This window comes from Geotrypetes seraphini, chromosome 4, assembly GCF_902459505.1.
Source record: "Geotrypetes seraphini chromosome 4, aGeoSer1.1, whole genome shotgun sequence".
Classification (NCBI taxonomy): domain Eukaryota; kingdom Metazoa; phylum Chordata; class Amphibia; order Gymnophiona; family Dermophiidae; genus Geotrypetes; species Geotrypetes seraphini.
Genome location: NC_047087.1, coordinates 267,357,017 through 267,371,172, shown reverse-complemented (window position 1 = coordinate 267,371,172; position 14,156 = coordinate 267,357,017). Strand labels below are relative to the sequence as shown.

Sequence of the window (14,156 nt, the reverse complement as noted above, 5' to 3'; positions counted from 1 at the left end):
CACGCAGTTAGAAGCTGTGTGCCCAGATAATGAATTTCAGTAAGTGGTTAAGTTAGCTCCATCCAGGTGGCACTACCTTCAAGCGCTTGGCATGACTGATTTTGGCCCTGCATGCTGGCCCTGAAAAAAAGTATCATATTAAATCCTGGCCTGTTGCCCCTTACTACACATTTTGCACAGAGCTATGGGACTGAAAGTATGAATAAAAAATTCTTCCCTAATAGATTTAGCAATATATTTGCAACAACGATTTATTTAATTGCTTAAATGGTAACAGAGCAAGCATTCTTATGCTGCTTATGGGAAATATTGATGAAGATGTTAATACTTGTCACATGGTAAATATATCCCTTCTTGCAATATAGTGACACCTATCAGCAAACCATATGGTGCCTACTTAGGATCTTGCTTAAAGTGTTCATAGTCTTTGTTGATTTTTAACTGCAGCTGCAAAATGCCTATTTATTCCAATGTTAAAAATGTATTATGGTTGGTTAAAAAAACAAAACAACAACCCATGAAGAAACTGGGCTGAGTGGTTGATTGAAGTATTAAGGGGAGGATGTAGAGAGTAAAAGGAGGGAAGATTGAGCGATGCCCTGTGCCTGTGTTGTGTATTACGGTAAGTGCAATCTTTGATTTCCCGTTTGACCACTAGAGGGAGCTATGGTCTGAAAAGTAAATGTCACGTAACCTCTTCATATTGTCAAACATTTAATTGCTAAGGGCTGAAGATGAAGACCAAACAGGTAACAAGAGCCGTGGACTTTCGTCTCTCTTTCTCACTCTCTCTCTCTCTTATTTCCTGCCTGTGTTCCACCAGTTGTTTCCTGTTAGACGTTAGCCCTGGCTTTTCTATCGCTCTGGCTCCACTTTCTCTCCTGTTTACAGTAGACACGTATTTCATCTGGGGTGAGCGTCTGCGAATATGCAACCTTTCTTTTAGTTTTTATCTTATAAATCTGCACCGTCATAGAATGGCTGAAAGAAGTATTCAAGTAAGCAAGAGCCACAATGCTGTAAGTTCAATATACCAAGTGACAAGCTTTGAGCATTTTAAACCGTTTGGGTTTTTTTTTAAACATTCCAATACTTTATGTATGATCTGCGCATCTTTTTTAGATCCGCGTCAGACTTATGTTAAAATAGCTGCATCCGGGGTCTCAACTTACTGAAATGATTTACAGATGTAATAATTGCATACGGCCATCTCAAAGGCACTTACAAACAGCGTTGTTGCCGGGGTAGTAGAATGTGTAGTTTGCGTTCAAGATTTGTTTGTCGTCAACACTGAACATAAATTGTCAAAATTTTAAAAACGATCCAGCGATGTTATTTGATACCAAACGCATCTGGAATAAGTTGCAGATTTCTCACCCTCATAAAATTGAAACCTGCTTTCAATTTGTTCCTTCAGTCATCTAGATAACAATAGGGAAGATGTATGGGGAGTTTATGTGAAAAGCTGATTGCTGCCATCTGCAGTACTTAGAAAACTTGAAAGCTGGTTTATTGCTGGTTTATATAATTTTGGAAAAATTCAATAAAAACATTATTAAAAAAAAGAAAACTTGAAAGCCAGATATCCAATCAAATTCATGTTATTTAATACTGAAATAATGTTTTCAAATTTCATGATAAAGCCGGTGGGGTAAATGCATGGCTTTGACCCCTTTAAGCACACATAAGAAAAAAATGTGTTACTGTACTGCCTCCACTGATCTAATATTTTAACCCAGGGGTGTCCAACCTGCTGCCCCCGTGAAGTATTTTATGCGGTCCCGGTCAAGGGCGATGCAGCGTTTTCCTCTGCTGCCCCCGGGTGTTTACCCTCTTGCCGGCTCCCTCCTCGGTCTTGCTGCAGCGTTTGCGCATTTGTGCGGCCCCAGAAACATTTTTGGGGGCCAATGCGGCCCAGGGAAGCCAAAAGGTTGGACACCCCTGTTTTAACTTCTAGTTTAGTAAACAGATTGTGCCATTTAACTGCTGGGTCACTGGGACAATATTAAAAACAAAATTCTCAAGGTTTTTGCTTCTACCTGGTGTAAGTGCCACCTTCATTTGCAGGAGGCCCTGCAAAGACCATCCTCTATTATCTAAGGCAGTATTGCAAACTGTATGCCGCAAGATGCCGGGGGGGGGGGGGGGGGGAGAGAGGCGCCGGGACCTCTTGTGGCGAGAGGCACATCCTGTAGGCCACGGGTGTCAAAAGTCCCTCCTTGAGGGCCGCAATCCAGTCGGGCTTTCAGGATTTCCCCCAATGAATATGCATGAGATCTATTAGCATACAATGAACGCAGTGCGTGCAAATAGATCTCGTGCATATTCATTGGGGAAATCCTGAAAACCCGACTGGATTGCGGCCCTCGAGGAGGGACTCTGACACCCCTGCTGCGGGCAGTCAGCTGGCACCGGCGCCTCTTTCTTGGGGCGGCTCAGGGCCCCATCTGGAGGGACCTTTGCACATGCGCGTTTGATCATGTCATGTGCATGACATCATCACGCCGAAGTCCATGCACATCCAGATGCCCTCGAGCCGCGGCCACCACGTTTAGTGAGACACTGATCTAAGGCAATGTTTTCATTGCCAACCCAGAACTGAAGTACTGTATCTGCATACAGAAATCATAGAAAGCCCTTAATATGTGAGCTTCCAAAGTCTGTAGAAGAAAAGCTGCATGTTCACTTACATACAACGGCTTTTAACATGCAATGCTCTGACGTCGCCTCGTGCTTTCTATTTGTGTGTATTTATTTTCATCTACTACTACTATTATTTCCAGAGCTCTAACAGATGTACGCAGTGCTTTATAGAGTCATGATGACACAGTCCCTGCTTGAAAGAGCTTACAATCTAACCAGTCAAGACAGACAAACAGGATGCCAGGGTGGGGGATACAGTTATGGAGGGGGGAGGGGGGAGTGTCGGGGGCAGCGTAGAGCTAAAAACCGCTTTTGTGGTTTTGGAAGGGGGTGGGTAATTTTCAGTTAATTAGGATTTTAGATTTTAAGCCACCCAGAAGGTTTTGACCCTTTGAGCGGGATAGTAAGATGTGAATAAACTTGGGAACTAACTTAATTGCTTTAATTGGCACGGTAATGGACAGCACCGTTTAAAACCAATTAAAAAAACTCGTTAAGAAAAGTAGGTGTTGGCATCGCGCCTACGGTCAAAGTAGACGTAGTTAGGGGCAGAGATGACCTTAGGCTTCACTAGGCTTGATTCTCTGTAAATCTTAGGTGCCAGAGATTTAGGCCTTTAAAGCTCTGGCCTAGATTACCGGTGCCTAAGTTTATTCTTAGGTGTTGGTGGCTGCAATTCGGTTCATGGTGCCTAAGCGTGATTGAAACGCGGCTGGCACCGTTTGTGTAGGCACCGGCTGATTTAGGCACCGTTTACAGAATCTGCTGGCAAGGGTGGTGAGCAGTGGGCAGTTGAGAGTAAGTTTATAAATGTAGTCTGGAATTTTGTCCATTAGACATTTAAAAAAAAATTGGTATGGCAAAAGAAAGGTATTTCCCCCTCCCCCCCCAACATTATCAGAATAGAATACAGTATACTTATTCAGCTGAAAATGGCACAATCGTTAGTTCTTTCTTCCTTCATCAGAGAAGCACATTGAGAAGACCTTTGCCTAAACCGCAGTAAAACTTTGAAGTTACCGTGGCTTAACACGGGAGTTTACCATGCAGCAGCTGCATAAGAACATAAGAATAGCCTCACTGGATCAGACCAATGGTCCATCAAGCCCACTAGCCCATTAACATGGTGGCCAATCCAGGTCACCACTACCTGGCCTAAACCCAAGGTGTAGCAATATTCCATGCGACCAATACAGGGCAAGCAGTGGCTTCCCCCGTGTTTTCTCAATAACAGACTATGGGCTTTTCCTCCAGGAACTTGTCTAAACCTTTCTTAAAACCAGCAAATTTCATACAGCAACTATTGATATTCCCAGCATCTGCTGGGCCATATGAAACTTGGCAGCTACTACACGGAGTTAGCTTTAGTACTTCCTGTTTAGAAGGTAAAGGGTCATAGATTTGATATACCCGCCTGCCTTTTTCTTTGGGGGTGGAGGGAGGAGGTCCTTCATGGCAGCAGAGAGTGGGCATCCCTCCTGCCATCTTTTTGGAGTTCGGGGGGGGGGGGATGGGGGACGGTGGCTTGGGAGTACTAGCGGGGTGGGGCAGGGCTATTTTAATGGAACAGATGGCGCGCAGAACATCTGACCCATTACAAAAAAAAAAGCAGAAGCCCTGACTTTAGTGACAGGAGGCTGCTTCCCCTGTCACTACTGTTAGAGCTCTGCATTGTGTCAATCGCTCACTGAGCGACTGAGTTGGTGGTTTTGCATGCACATCATTTGCATGCAAACTTAACAGTGATGCTGTTGGAAAATCGGCCAGAGAATTGGCCAATAGTGATTGAGTCGCTATTGTTAGTGAATCCAGCCTTTAGTGTTCTGGGCTACGGCTTAGTAAAAAGCAGGGGGGGGGGAATTAACTGCTAATGTGGCAAACAGCACAGTGAAATTTGCCACACCTCCAGAAGTATAGCTAATTGAATTCTGCTTCATGCTGTTTACACCCAGTAGGGATCACTGCTTGTAGTAATGGCACAGGAATGTCCTCAACAGTTCATGTTGAGATCACTCAATTAGGGCACTTCTATAAAGGGGAGAAAGGAAAGTTGGTGCCTGCTTTCCTTTATACCAGCATCTCACAAGCTTTTGCGGGCCGGCGGCGCACTAAATTTTAGAAAACTGATAAAAACGAGCTTGTTCAGTCGACTTGTTAACTAAGAATCTTCTCAGCTCTGTTTACTCAACCAGTAACCCTGATGAACTACATAGCTTTCATATTCCTTCATTATGTAAGATTGTATTGCTGACTTTGACTGTAAACTCTTCACTGATTGTCCAGCGCTTCTTGCTGTGAACCGCCTCGAACATCTATGGCTTTGGCGGTATATAAGAATAAAATTACAGTGGTACCTCAGTTTATGAGTGCACCGGTTTGCAAGACGAGCAAAACATTTGCAAAATCGGTGCCGCGGAAACCGAGCGCCCCGCCCCCCTGCAATCCGGCACCCTCCCCCCGCGATCCGGCAACCCCCCCCCCCCCGATGCGATCCGGCACCCCCCCCCCCCGACGTGATTGGGCACCCCCCGCCACGATCCGGCACCCCCCTCGACGCTTCTTACCCTCATCTGGGCACCGGCACCGGCATGTCCTGTGCTTGGTGCCGGTGCCCGAAGATCGATCTCTTCTGCTAGGCCTTGATCATCTGAGCATGCTCAAGGCCTGCGAGTTCACGTTCTGAATGCTCAAGGCCTAGCATGCTCAGATGCTCAAGGCCTAGCAGAAGAGGAGGCTGATCTTCGGGCACCGGCACCAAGCACAGGACATGCCGGTGCCCAGATGAGGGTAAGAAGCGTCAGGGGGGGGGGTGCCAAATCATGGCAGGGGGTGCCCAATTGCGTCGGGGGGGGGGGCCGGATCGTGGTGGGGGGGGGCCCAATCGCATGAGGGAGGTGCTGGATTGTGGCAGGGGGGTGCCCTATCGCGTTGGGGGGGTGCCGGATCATGGCGGGGGGGTGGTGCCCAATCACGTGGGGGGGTGCAAGATCATGGCGGGGAAGTGCCGAATCGCAGGGGGGGGATCTTCGGGGGGAGCAATGCCAGTTCTCGTTGGGGGGGGGAATGCATCAAAGAGAGTTTCCATTATTTCCTATGGGGAAACTCGCTTTGATAAACGAGCATTTTGGATTACGAGCATGATCCTGGAACGGATTATGCTCTTAATCCAAGGTACCACTGTATTATTATTATTATTATTATTAATAAATTGGGGGTGGCGGCTCGAGGGCATCTGAAAGTGCATGGGCATCAACGTGATGATGTCACGTGCATGCGTGATGTCATCACATCAACATCCGCGCATGCGCAGAGGCCCTCCAGATGGGGCCCTGCGATGGCAGCGGGGGGGAGGGGAAGGGTGCTAAAAAAGAAAAGGCGTGGAGAGGAGGAGAAATGCCGGCTAATTGCCTACGGAATGTGCCTCGCCGCAAGACACACATCCTGTGGGCAGTCGGCCGCCGCCTCTCCTCCTCCACGGCGCCTGGCGGCACAACCAGAATCTCCCGGGGCACACTAGTGTGCCGCAGCACACAATTTGCGATACGCTGCTTTATACAGTAGATATTAATGTAACAGATAAAATACACACCTCAATTATGTGTACAATTTAGCTCATTCCATCTCAAAAAAAGATATAGAGGAATTTAAAAAGGTATTTTTGGCTAAGTGCTAATAAAGGGTGACAGAAATGATAATGGGGATGAGACTACTCCCCCCTTAAGGAAATTTTAAAGATGCTAGGGCTCTTTAGCTTGCAGGAGAGATAGCTGAGGAGGATAGAGGTCTTTAAGAGGTCTCAAAATGCTAAGTGGATTGGAACTAGGAGATGTGGATCGGTGGTTTATTCTTTACAGAAATCAAGAACTAGGGGACATACAATGAAGCTACCAAGTAGCGAATTTAAAACAAATCAGAGAAAATATCTCTTCAACTCTGGAATTCATTGCCAGAGAATGTGGAAAAAGCAGTCAGCTTAGTAGGGTTTAACAAAAAAAAAAAAATAAAAAGCTTTAGACAAGAAAAAGTCCATAAGCTGTTATTAAGAGGGAATTGGGGAAATCTAGTGCTTATTTCTAGGATAAGCAACATTAAATGGGAGCCCGAGACCCCTGTGTCGATTGGCGGAATAGAGCTGGTAGAGCCCTTGTGTCGCCCATCGGCCAGGAGTTTGTTGGGTTAGTGGGGCGAGGGGGGGGGGAAGTAATTGGGGAGGGATTGGGCGGTGGGCATGTCAATTTAGGTTTGTTTAAATTGATTGGTGGAAGGCAGGGAAGGGTGCTTGGGCGAGGTCATAAAGCTGGGTGATGCTTATGTTATGTTCCTGTATATAAGTGCACCTAGTCTTTGGAATCATCTTCCGAACCATATTCAGTCTGCAGTAAATCTTAAGGCTTTTAAGACAATATCAAAGGCCCATTTTTTTCAATTAGCTTTTTTGGCATAGATTCCTTTCTGATGGATCACATTCACTGATTGAGAAGTTAACAGGCCTTCCTTAACCACTTCACACTCTTTGAAATAATGGTTTACATGTTGTATGATTGTGTTTCTTTTAGTGCTGTCCTATGCTTTCTAGAGTTCTTTTCTTTATATTATTGAATTTTTTTAAATTATGTAAACTGCTGAGAACTGTTGTAAGATTTGGCGGGATATCAAAGTTTAATAAACATAGACACACAAGCCATAGAGCTGGTGTAAATGCTTGTGCCTGGATTATTAGCTTATTCAGTCAGGGCACAAGTGCAATTTGGTCTAAGTAATGCCTTCGACTTAGTTGATCACGTCATCCTAATTGACTGTCTGGAGTCAATTGGACTTTCGGGTAACGTGTTAAAATGGTTTCAGGGCTTTCCGATACAACGATCGTACCAAGTTTACAGTGACAACAAACTATCCTTCAGCTGGGTTAACTCATGTGGGGTTCCGCAGGGTTCCCCCCTATCCCCTACACTGTTTAATATTTACCTTGCCTCATTGGGTAATCTACTGCAAAGTCTAAAAGTCAAATTTTACATCTCTGCCGACGACATCACTATAGTTTTCCCCCTAACAAACCTGTCTCCTGAGACTAAGAACCATCTGGCATCTATTTTAAAGCAAATTGAACAATGGATGACCGAATTCAAATTGAAACTCAACCCAGAAAAAAACAAATTATTCCTGGCGAGTCCGAATGACAAATTCAAAGATTCTTCAATTTCTTTGAACGGACAAGACTTTCCAATTGTCAATTCCATAAAAATTCTGGGAGTGACTCTGGACCTTACTCTAGATGCACACACGGAATTATTGGTTAAAAAAGACTTCTCGACATTATGGAAACTAAGAACCATCAGAAAGTACTTTGACGCAACTTCATTCCGTCTACTGGTGCAATCTTCCATTCTAAGCATGCTCGACTACTGCAATATCATTTACTTGGGGTCTTTCAAGAAAACCATTCAAAGACTCCAAATTATTCAAAATTCAGCAGTACGATTGATTTTTGGTATAAAAAAAATGGAACCACATTACTCCTTACTATCAAGAACTTCATTGGCTGCCCCTGGAGGCAAGAGTTCTGTTCAAATTTGTCTGTCTTAGCTTCAAATCCATTCTTGGTTTGGCCCCTATGTACTTGCTTTCCCATTTCAACTTGGATTGTTCCACTAGACCTACACGCAGAGTCCATTTGTTTATCCATCCATCTATAAAGGCCTGCCAATATAAAAGATACTTGGACAGAACACTCACTTTCCGAGCAGGTCATCTGAACAATTGTCTTGGCAACATTATTACACACTCCTCATCCTATCTAAGTTTTAGAAAACTAGTAAAAACAAACTTGTACAATAAATTTGTAACCTAAGATCTCCTAAAGCCTATTCCCGTTATACTCTAACCGACTTGTAGCCAAGATCTCTCAAGCCTTCTTAGTACTCTGCTTACATTACTTGACGACTTCACAGTGTGCCTATTTTCGCTGATTGTGTGCTGATTGTCCCAGCTCCTCTTATCTCTTTATCCTGCTCACTTGTATTCAATCGACTTTTCATTGTACCTATCTTCGCTGATTGTCCAACTCTTCTTATTGTAAACCGCCTCGAACTATTATGGCTTTGGTGGTATATAAGAATAAAATTATTATTATTATTACATAAATTATAGTGTGTTAAATGTGCATATTTTACCTGTTATGCTAGTATTTCATAATGGAAAGCACCTACATTCCTTAATAAAATAGGCTTCCTTTTATAGAACTGCCCTTATTGAATGCAAGATCTCAGCATTAACTATTGGGGGCATTCCTGTGTCATTACTGCAAGCAATGATCATTACTGGGTGTTAACTCTCTGGAGAGTGTCGGTTTACACACCTTCGAAAACAAAAAGATCTGTGTTCAAGATGCAGGCTTTATTCAAAAATATACAATTGGATAATCCACATAAAATATATCTAGGACCTAAACCATAGAGAGGTATGGACCCAACACGGTCTGTGTTTCAACACAGCCCATGGATTAAACATTGAAAACAATACCGAGCGTAACTCTGCGCGAACGAGGATTCCTCATTGTTTTCAGTGTTTAATCCACGTGCTTTAATATCAGGACTTATAGGGACCCCTGAGGAAGACATCATTGTCGAAACACGGACCGTGTTGGGTCAATAGCTCTCTATGGTTTAGGTCCTAGATATATTTTATGTGGATTATCCAATTATATATTTTTCAATAAAGCCTGCATCTTGAACATCACCATCTCCACAGATCTTTTTGTTTTCACTGTTATTTGCATCGCCTGTGGGACTAAAGGATCAATTTTATGTTTGTTCTTTAGTTTACACATCTTCTCCATGCTCCACATAAACAAGGAAAATGATGCCACGTCAAATATGCCAGAACAAGAAAACCAGTGGAGAAGGGTCTGTACACATCAGCCTTAGAAACAGTAAGGTTTATTAGGTATAATCACACATCAAAACATATTTCATATATCAATATAAAGTCCTTTTCATTTGCTGCTGGACCCAACACGGTCCATGTTCTGACTTTGGATAGAAGCCTTCCTCAGGGGTGACAATATCAATCCAGTAGATGGCTCCAGGCTCGTGACCAAATGCACGAGGGCTTCGATGCCTGCACCCGCACAGCCACATAGCGTTGTTTGATTTTGAGTGAGAATTGCATATTTACAAGCCCCAAAGAACGCTATGTAGCTGTGCGGGTGCAGGCATCGAAGACCTCGTGCATTTGGTCACGAGCCTGGAGCCATCCACTGGAATGATATTGTCATCCCTGAGGAAGGCTTCTATCCAAAGCCAGAACATGGACCGTGTTGGGTCCAGCAGCAAATGAAAAGGACTTTATATTAATATATGAAATATGTTTTGATGTGTGATTATACCTAATAAACCTTATTGTTTCTAAGGCTGATGGGTATGGCCACCTATACTCTGCCCAGGTGTGCATCCATTGCATTTAAGTTTCAGTAGAGAATGACTGAATTTTGGCTTCAGATTTGGCACTGAAACCTGAAATCTGGTTTTGGGTCTCCACCAGAAATGCCATGCATTTCAGTGGAAACTTGACCCTGTTATCCTGCCTCCTACTGCTGCCAGCTGACCTCTCCCCACCTGACAGAAAGCATGTCTCCCCTGGGCTGCCCACCATGCCACCCTCATGCCCTTTCCCCAGTAGGCCCTTGTAAAGACCCTGATGGTGTCATCTTGTCTTCAGGGCAGAAGCATTTTGAATTGCTCCTGCCCTTTTCCTCTGTGCTGAAAAAATGGTGGCTGTGTCTTCCCTCAGCAGCCTTGCAAGACTGCCATGGGAAGTTCCAGCTGCCATTTTCAAACTGAGAATGACCTTTACAAGGTACATCCAGGGAGAGACTAAAGCAGGAAGGGAGAGGGAGGATGGGGAGGCAGTGGGGGACAGGGCCACAATTTTGGTTCCGGCCGAAACTGAGCTATTGATTTTGGTTGCAGAATCAGTTTTGCCTGCAACCAAAACTGCTTGGTTTGGGATGCACAAGTTGATAGAATATTTAGCTCGAATACTGGCATTTAAACACTACTACTACTGCTATTAATTATTTCTATAGTGCTAGCAGATGCACGCAGCACTGCACAGAGTCACAGAGAAGAAGAAAACAATCCCTGCTCTAAAGAGCTTACAATCTAAACAGCCAAGAAAGACAAACAGGATATCATGGATACAGTTAAGGGGAACGGTTAATCGGCTGGCTGGGTAGGAGGGCAGAGGGGAGTACAGGACAATCAAGCCATTGTGACATCACTGATGAGGTTGGCTCTTAGGCATTGGTGGAATGAGGCATTATGACATCAGGATCTCAGCTCTGCTTCCCAAACACTGAAACTCTTCACACTACTAATATTATTATTTCTATAGCGCTACCAGACGTGCGCAGTACAGAGTCACCAAAAAGAAAACAGTCCCTGCTCAAAAGAGCTTACAATCTAAACAGGCAAGACAGACAAACAGGATGTCATGGATACAGTTAAGGGGAATGGTTAATCAACTGGCTGGGTAGGAGGGCAGAGGGGAGTACAGGACAATCAAGCCATTGTGACATCACTGATGAGGTTGGCTCTTATTGGTGGAATGAGGCATTGTGACATCACAATCTCAGCTCTGCTTCCCAAAGACTGAAACAAGATGTCATGGATACAGTTAAGGGGAACGGTTAATCAGCTGGCTGGGTTGGAGGGCAGAGGAGTAGGGTTAAGGATTGAAGGCTGTATCAAAAAGGTGGGTTTTCTGTCTGCTTTTAAACAAGGGAAGGGGCTTGACGGACAAACTCAGGTAATTTATTCCAGGCTTAGGGGGCAGCTAGATGAAAGGAATGAAGTCTGGAATTGGCAAAGGAGGAGAAAGGTAAAGCTAAGAGCAGCTTATCTGAGGAACGGACTTCTCGGGGAGGTGTTTAAGTTTCAAGTTTATTTTAAATTTCTTATACCGCCCAATCAGTCTTCTAGGCAGTGAGAGATAAGGAGAGATACTGAGGGACAGCAGAATGAACACACTTGTGGGTCAGCAATAGGAGCTTGAATGCAATGGTGGATAGGGAGCCAGTGAGGTGACTTAAGGAGAGGGATGAGCAAATATAGAAAAAAAAGAGAGGGAACAGAAACCCCACGTAAAATCAAATGAAAGAAAATAGGTGGGTTTTTTTTTTTCATTTTCTTAAGGAGAGGAGTGACGAGTGTAATGAGGTTGGTAGAAGATGAGTCATGCAGCAGAGCTTTGCACAGATTGCAAGGGGAAGAGGTGACACTGCGGGATACCAGTTAGAAGTAGATTGCAGTAATCTAAGCGTGAGTTTACAAGAATGTGGACAAGGGTCCGGGTAGAGTGCCCAGAGAGGAAGGGGTGAATTTTTGGTGATATTGAAGAGATAGAAGTGACAGGTCTTAGCGGCTTGTTGGATGTGCGTAGAAAATGAGACCATCGGAATCGAAGACCACTCCAAGATTGCGAGCAGAGGAGACTGGAACAATGACAGTATTATTTACTGAGATGGAGAAAGGAAGAGCAGAGGGTTTAGGAGGAAACAGGAGCAGCTCAGATTTGGACATATTTAGTTTCAGATGATAGCAGGACATCCAGGTGGCAATGTCATCCAAACAAGGAGAGACTTTTTCTTGGACTTTAGGTGAAATTTCAGGTGTAGAGAGGTAGATCTGGGAGTCATCAGCATTTAGGTGATGCTGGAAGCCATGGGAGGAGATCAAGGCACCAAGGGAAGAGGTGTAGAGAGAGAAGAGATCCTAAGACAGAACCCTGGGGTACGCCCACCGCTAGCAGGATAGCAGGACCCACCAACATATACACTAAAGGTGCGTTGGGAAAGGTAGGAGGCAAACCAGGAGAGGACAGATTCAAGGAATCCAAACGAGGACAGCGTTATCAAGGAGTAAGCTGTGATTAACAGTATAAGGCAGCAGACAGGTCAAGAAGGATGAGGATAGAGTAAAGGCCCTTAGATCTGGCCATAAACAAGTCACTGCAGTCCTTAGTGCCACTGCAGACCTATGTGTACACTAATGTTCAGATCATTTCTGTGTGCTTTTGATGCCTTCCTTATAGAATTGCCCATGTTCAATGTGTCTTAACTTGGATCAGGGGTGCCAAAGTCCGTCCTCGAGGGCCATAATCCAGTTGGGTTTTCAGGATTTTCCCAATGAATATGTATGAGATCTATTTGCATGCGCAGCTTTCATTGTGTGCTAATAGATCTCATGCATTTTCTTTGGGAAATCCTGAAAACCCGACTGGATTGCGGCCCTCGAGGAGGGACTTTGACACCCCTGACTTAGATGTTAACTTGCATTAGTTGCACAATTTTAGGGCAAGCCAGTAAATGGACCATTTGCTGTTTGCTTATTACTTGGGCCTATTGAGCTCCCCTAATGGGTGCTTTAGCATAGTGTTTCTAATTTGGTCCTGGAATTTCTCCTTGGCCAAAGAAAACAGCATGGCAATCGATCCGCAGTGTCCAAGATGGAAGAATGTAGAGAAGGGGTGTCAAAGTCCCTCCTTGAGGGCCGCAATCCAGTGCATGCAATGACAACAATGCATGCAAATAGATCTTATGCATATTCATTGGGGAAATCCTGAAAACCCGACTGGATTGCGGCCCTCGAGGAGGGACTTTGACACCCCTGATGTAGAGAAGAAAATCATCAACAAAATAGTCTTTAAAAAAAAAAAAATGCTCCCAGGTTTCAAAAGTACCGTAGTTGCCCGGTCTGGCCATGTTTGCTGTTCCGCTGCTTTATGGGCAAAGATAACTGCATAACACAAGCAATCGCAATGCACTCATTAATGTGAAGCAGTCTAACTGCAGGGAAATCTTGACAGGCTGCTTCTCGTTAGTGAGTGCATTGTGATCGGTTGTGTTATGCAGCTATCTTTGCCCCTGAAGCAGCTGACCAGCGAAATGGGCTCATATCGGGCAGCTAACGTTGAAACCTGGGAGCATTTTTAAAGATTTCAATAAAAGACTATTTTGTTGATGATCTGCTTCTCTATTTCCTTATATCTCCTTGCCAGTCAGGTTTTTGGGATACCCACAATGAATATGCATGAAAGAGAACTGTATATAATGGAGCCCTTGTATGCAAATAAATTTCATGCATATTCATTGTGGATATCCTGAAAACCTGACTGGCAAGGGGGTGTTCCAGGACTAACTTGGTAAAAACATGCCTGAAGGTAAAAATACAAATATCTGTACACTGTACAGCTGGTGGTGGTTGATGGGAAAATACAAAAATACTGGTATTCATAAGGTATGAAATTCCACACAGTCATGACGACTAGGAAGGGCCAGAAGCATTATAGCTTTTCTCACCGACTAAAGATGGGAGAAACTTCTTAGTAAATCTGGCACCTAGACTTGTAAAAGAAAAACAAAGAACCATTGTATTTGTTTAAGCTTTGAATGATTTTGCTTATTTGTGTTAGCTTCTCCTTACAATTCACTCACAGAGACCAGAGTTGCTCTCTTA

The 14,156-nt window shown here is 44.2% G+C and overlaps 1 protein-coding gene across 5 annotated transcripts in view; it reads left to right on the top strand.

Moving 5' to 3' along the window:
• The first annotated feature begins 659 nt into the window (after positions 1–659).
• The window catches only part of PWWP2B (PWWP domain containing 2B), a 92,329-nt gene continuing 78,832 nt past the window's right edge, over positions 660–14,156 (top strand). The window contains exon 1 of one of the 5 annotated variants that reach the window (XM_033942990.1): positions 660–749. Coding sequence is in view for 2 of the 5 variants with exons in the window: in XM_033942988.1 (XP_033798879.1) it covers positions 1,015–1,019 (5 nt within the window). In the remaining 3 variants the exon portion in view is untranslated. Of the gene's footprint in view, positions 750–779; positions 1,020–14,156 lie in introns of those variants that run through there. The other 4 variants (XR_004539295.1, XM_033942988.1, XM_033942991.1 and 1 more) reach the window with 4 other exon arrangements.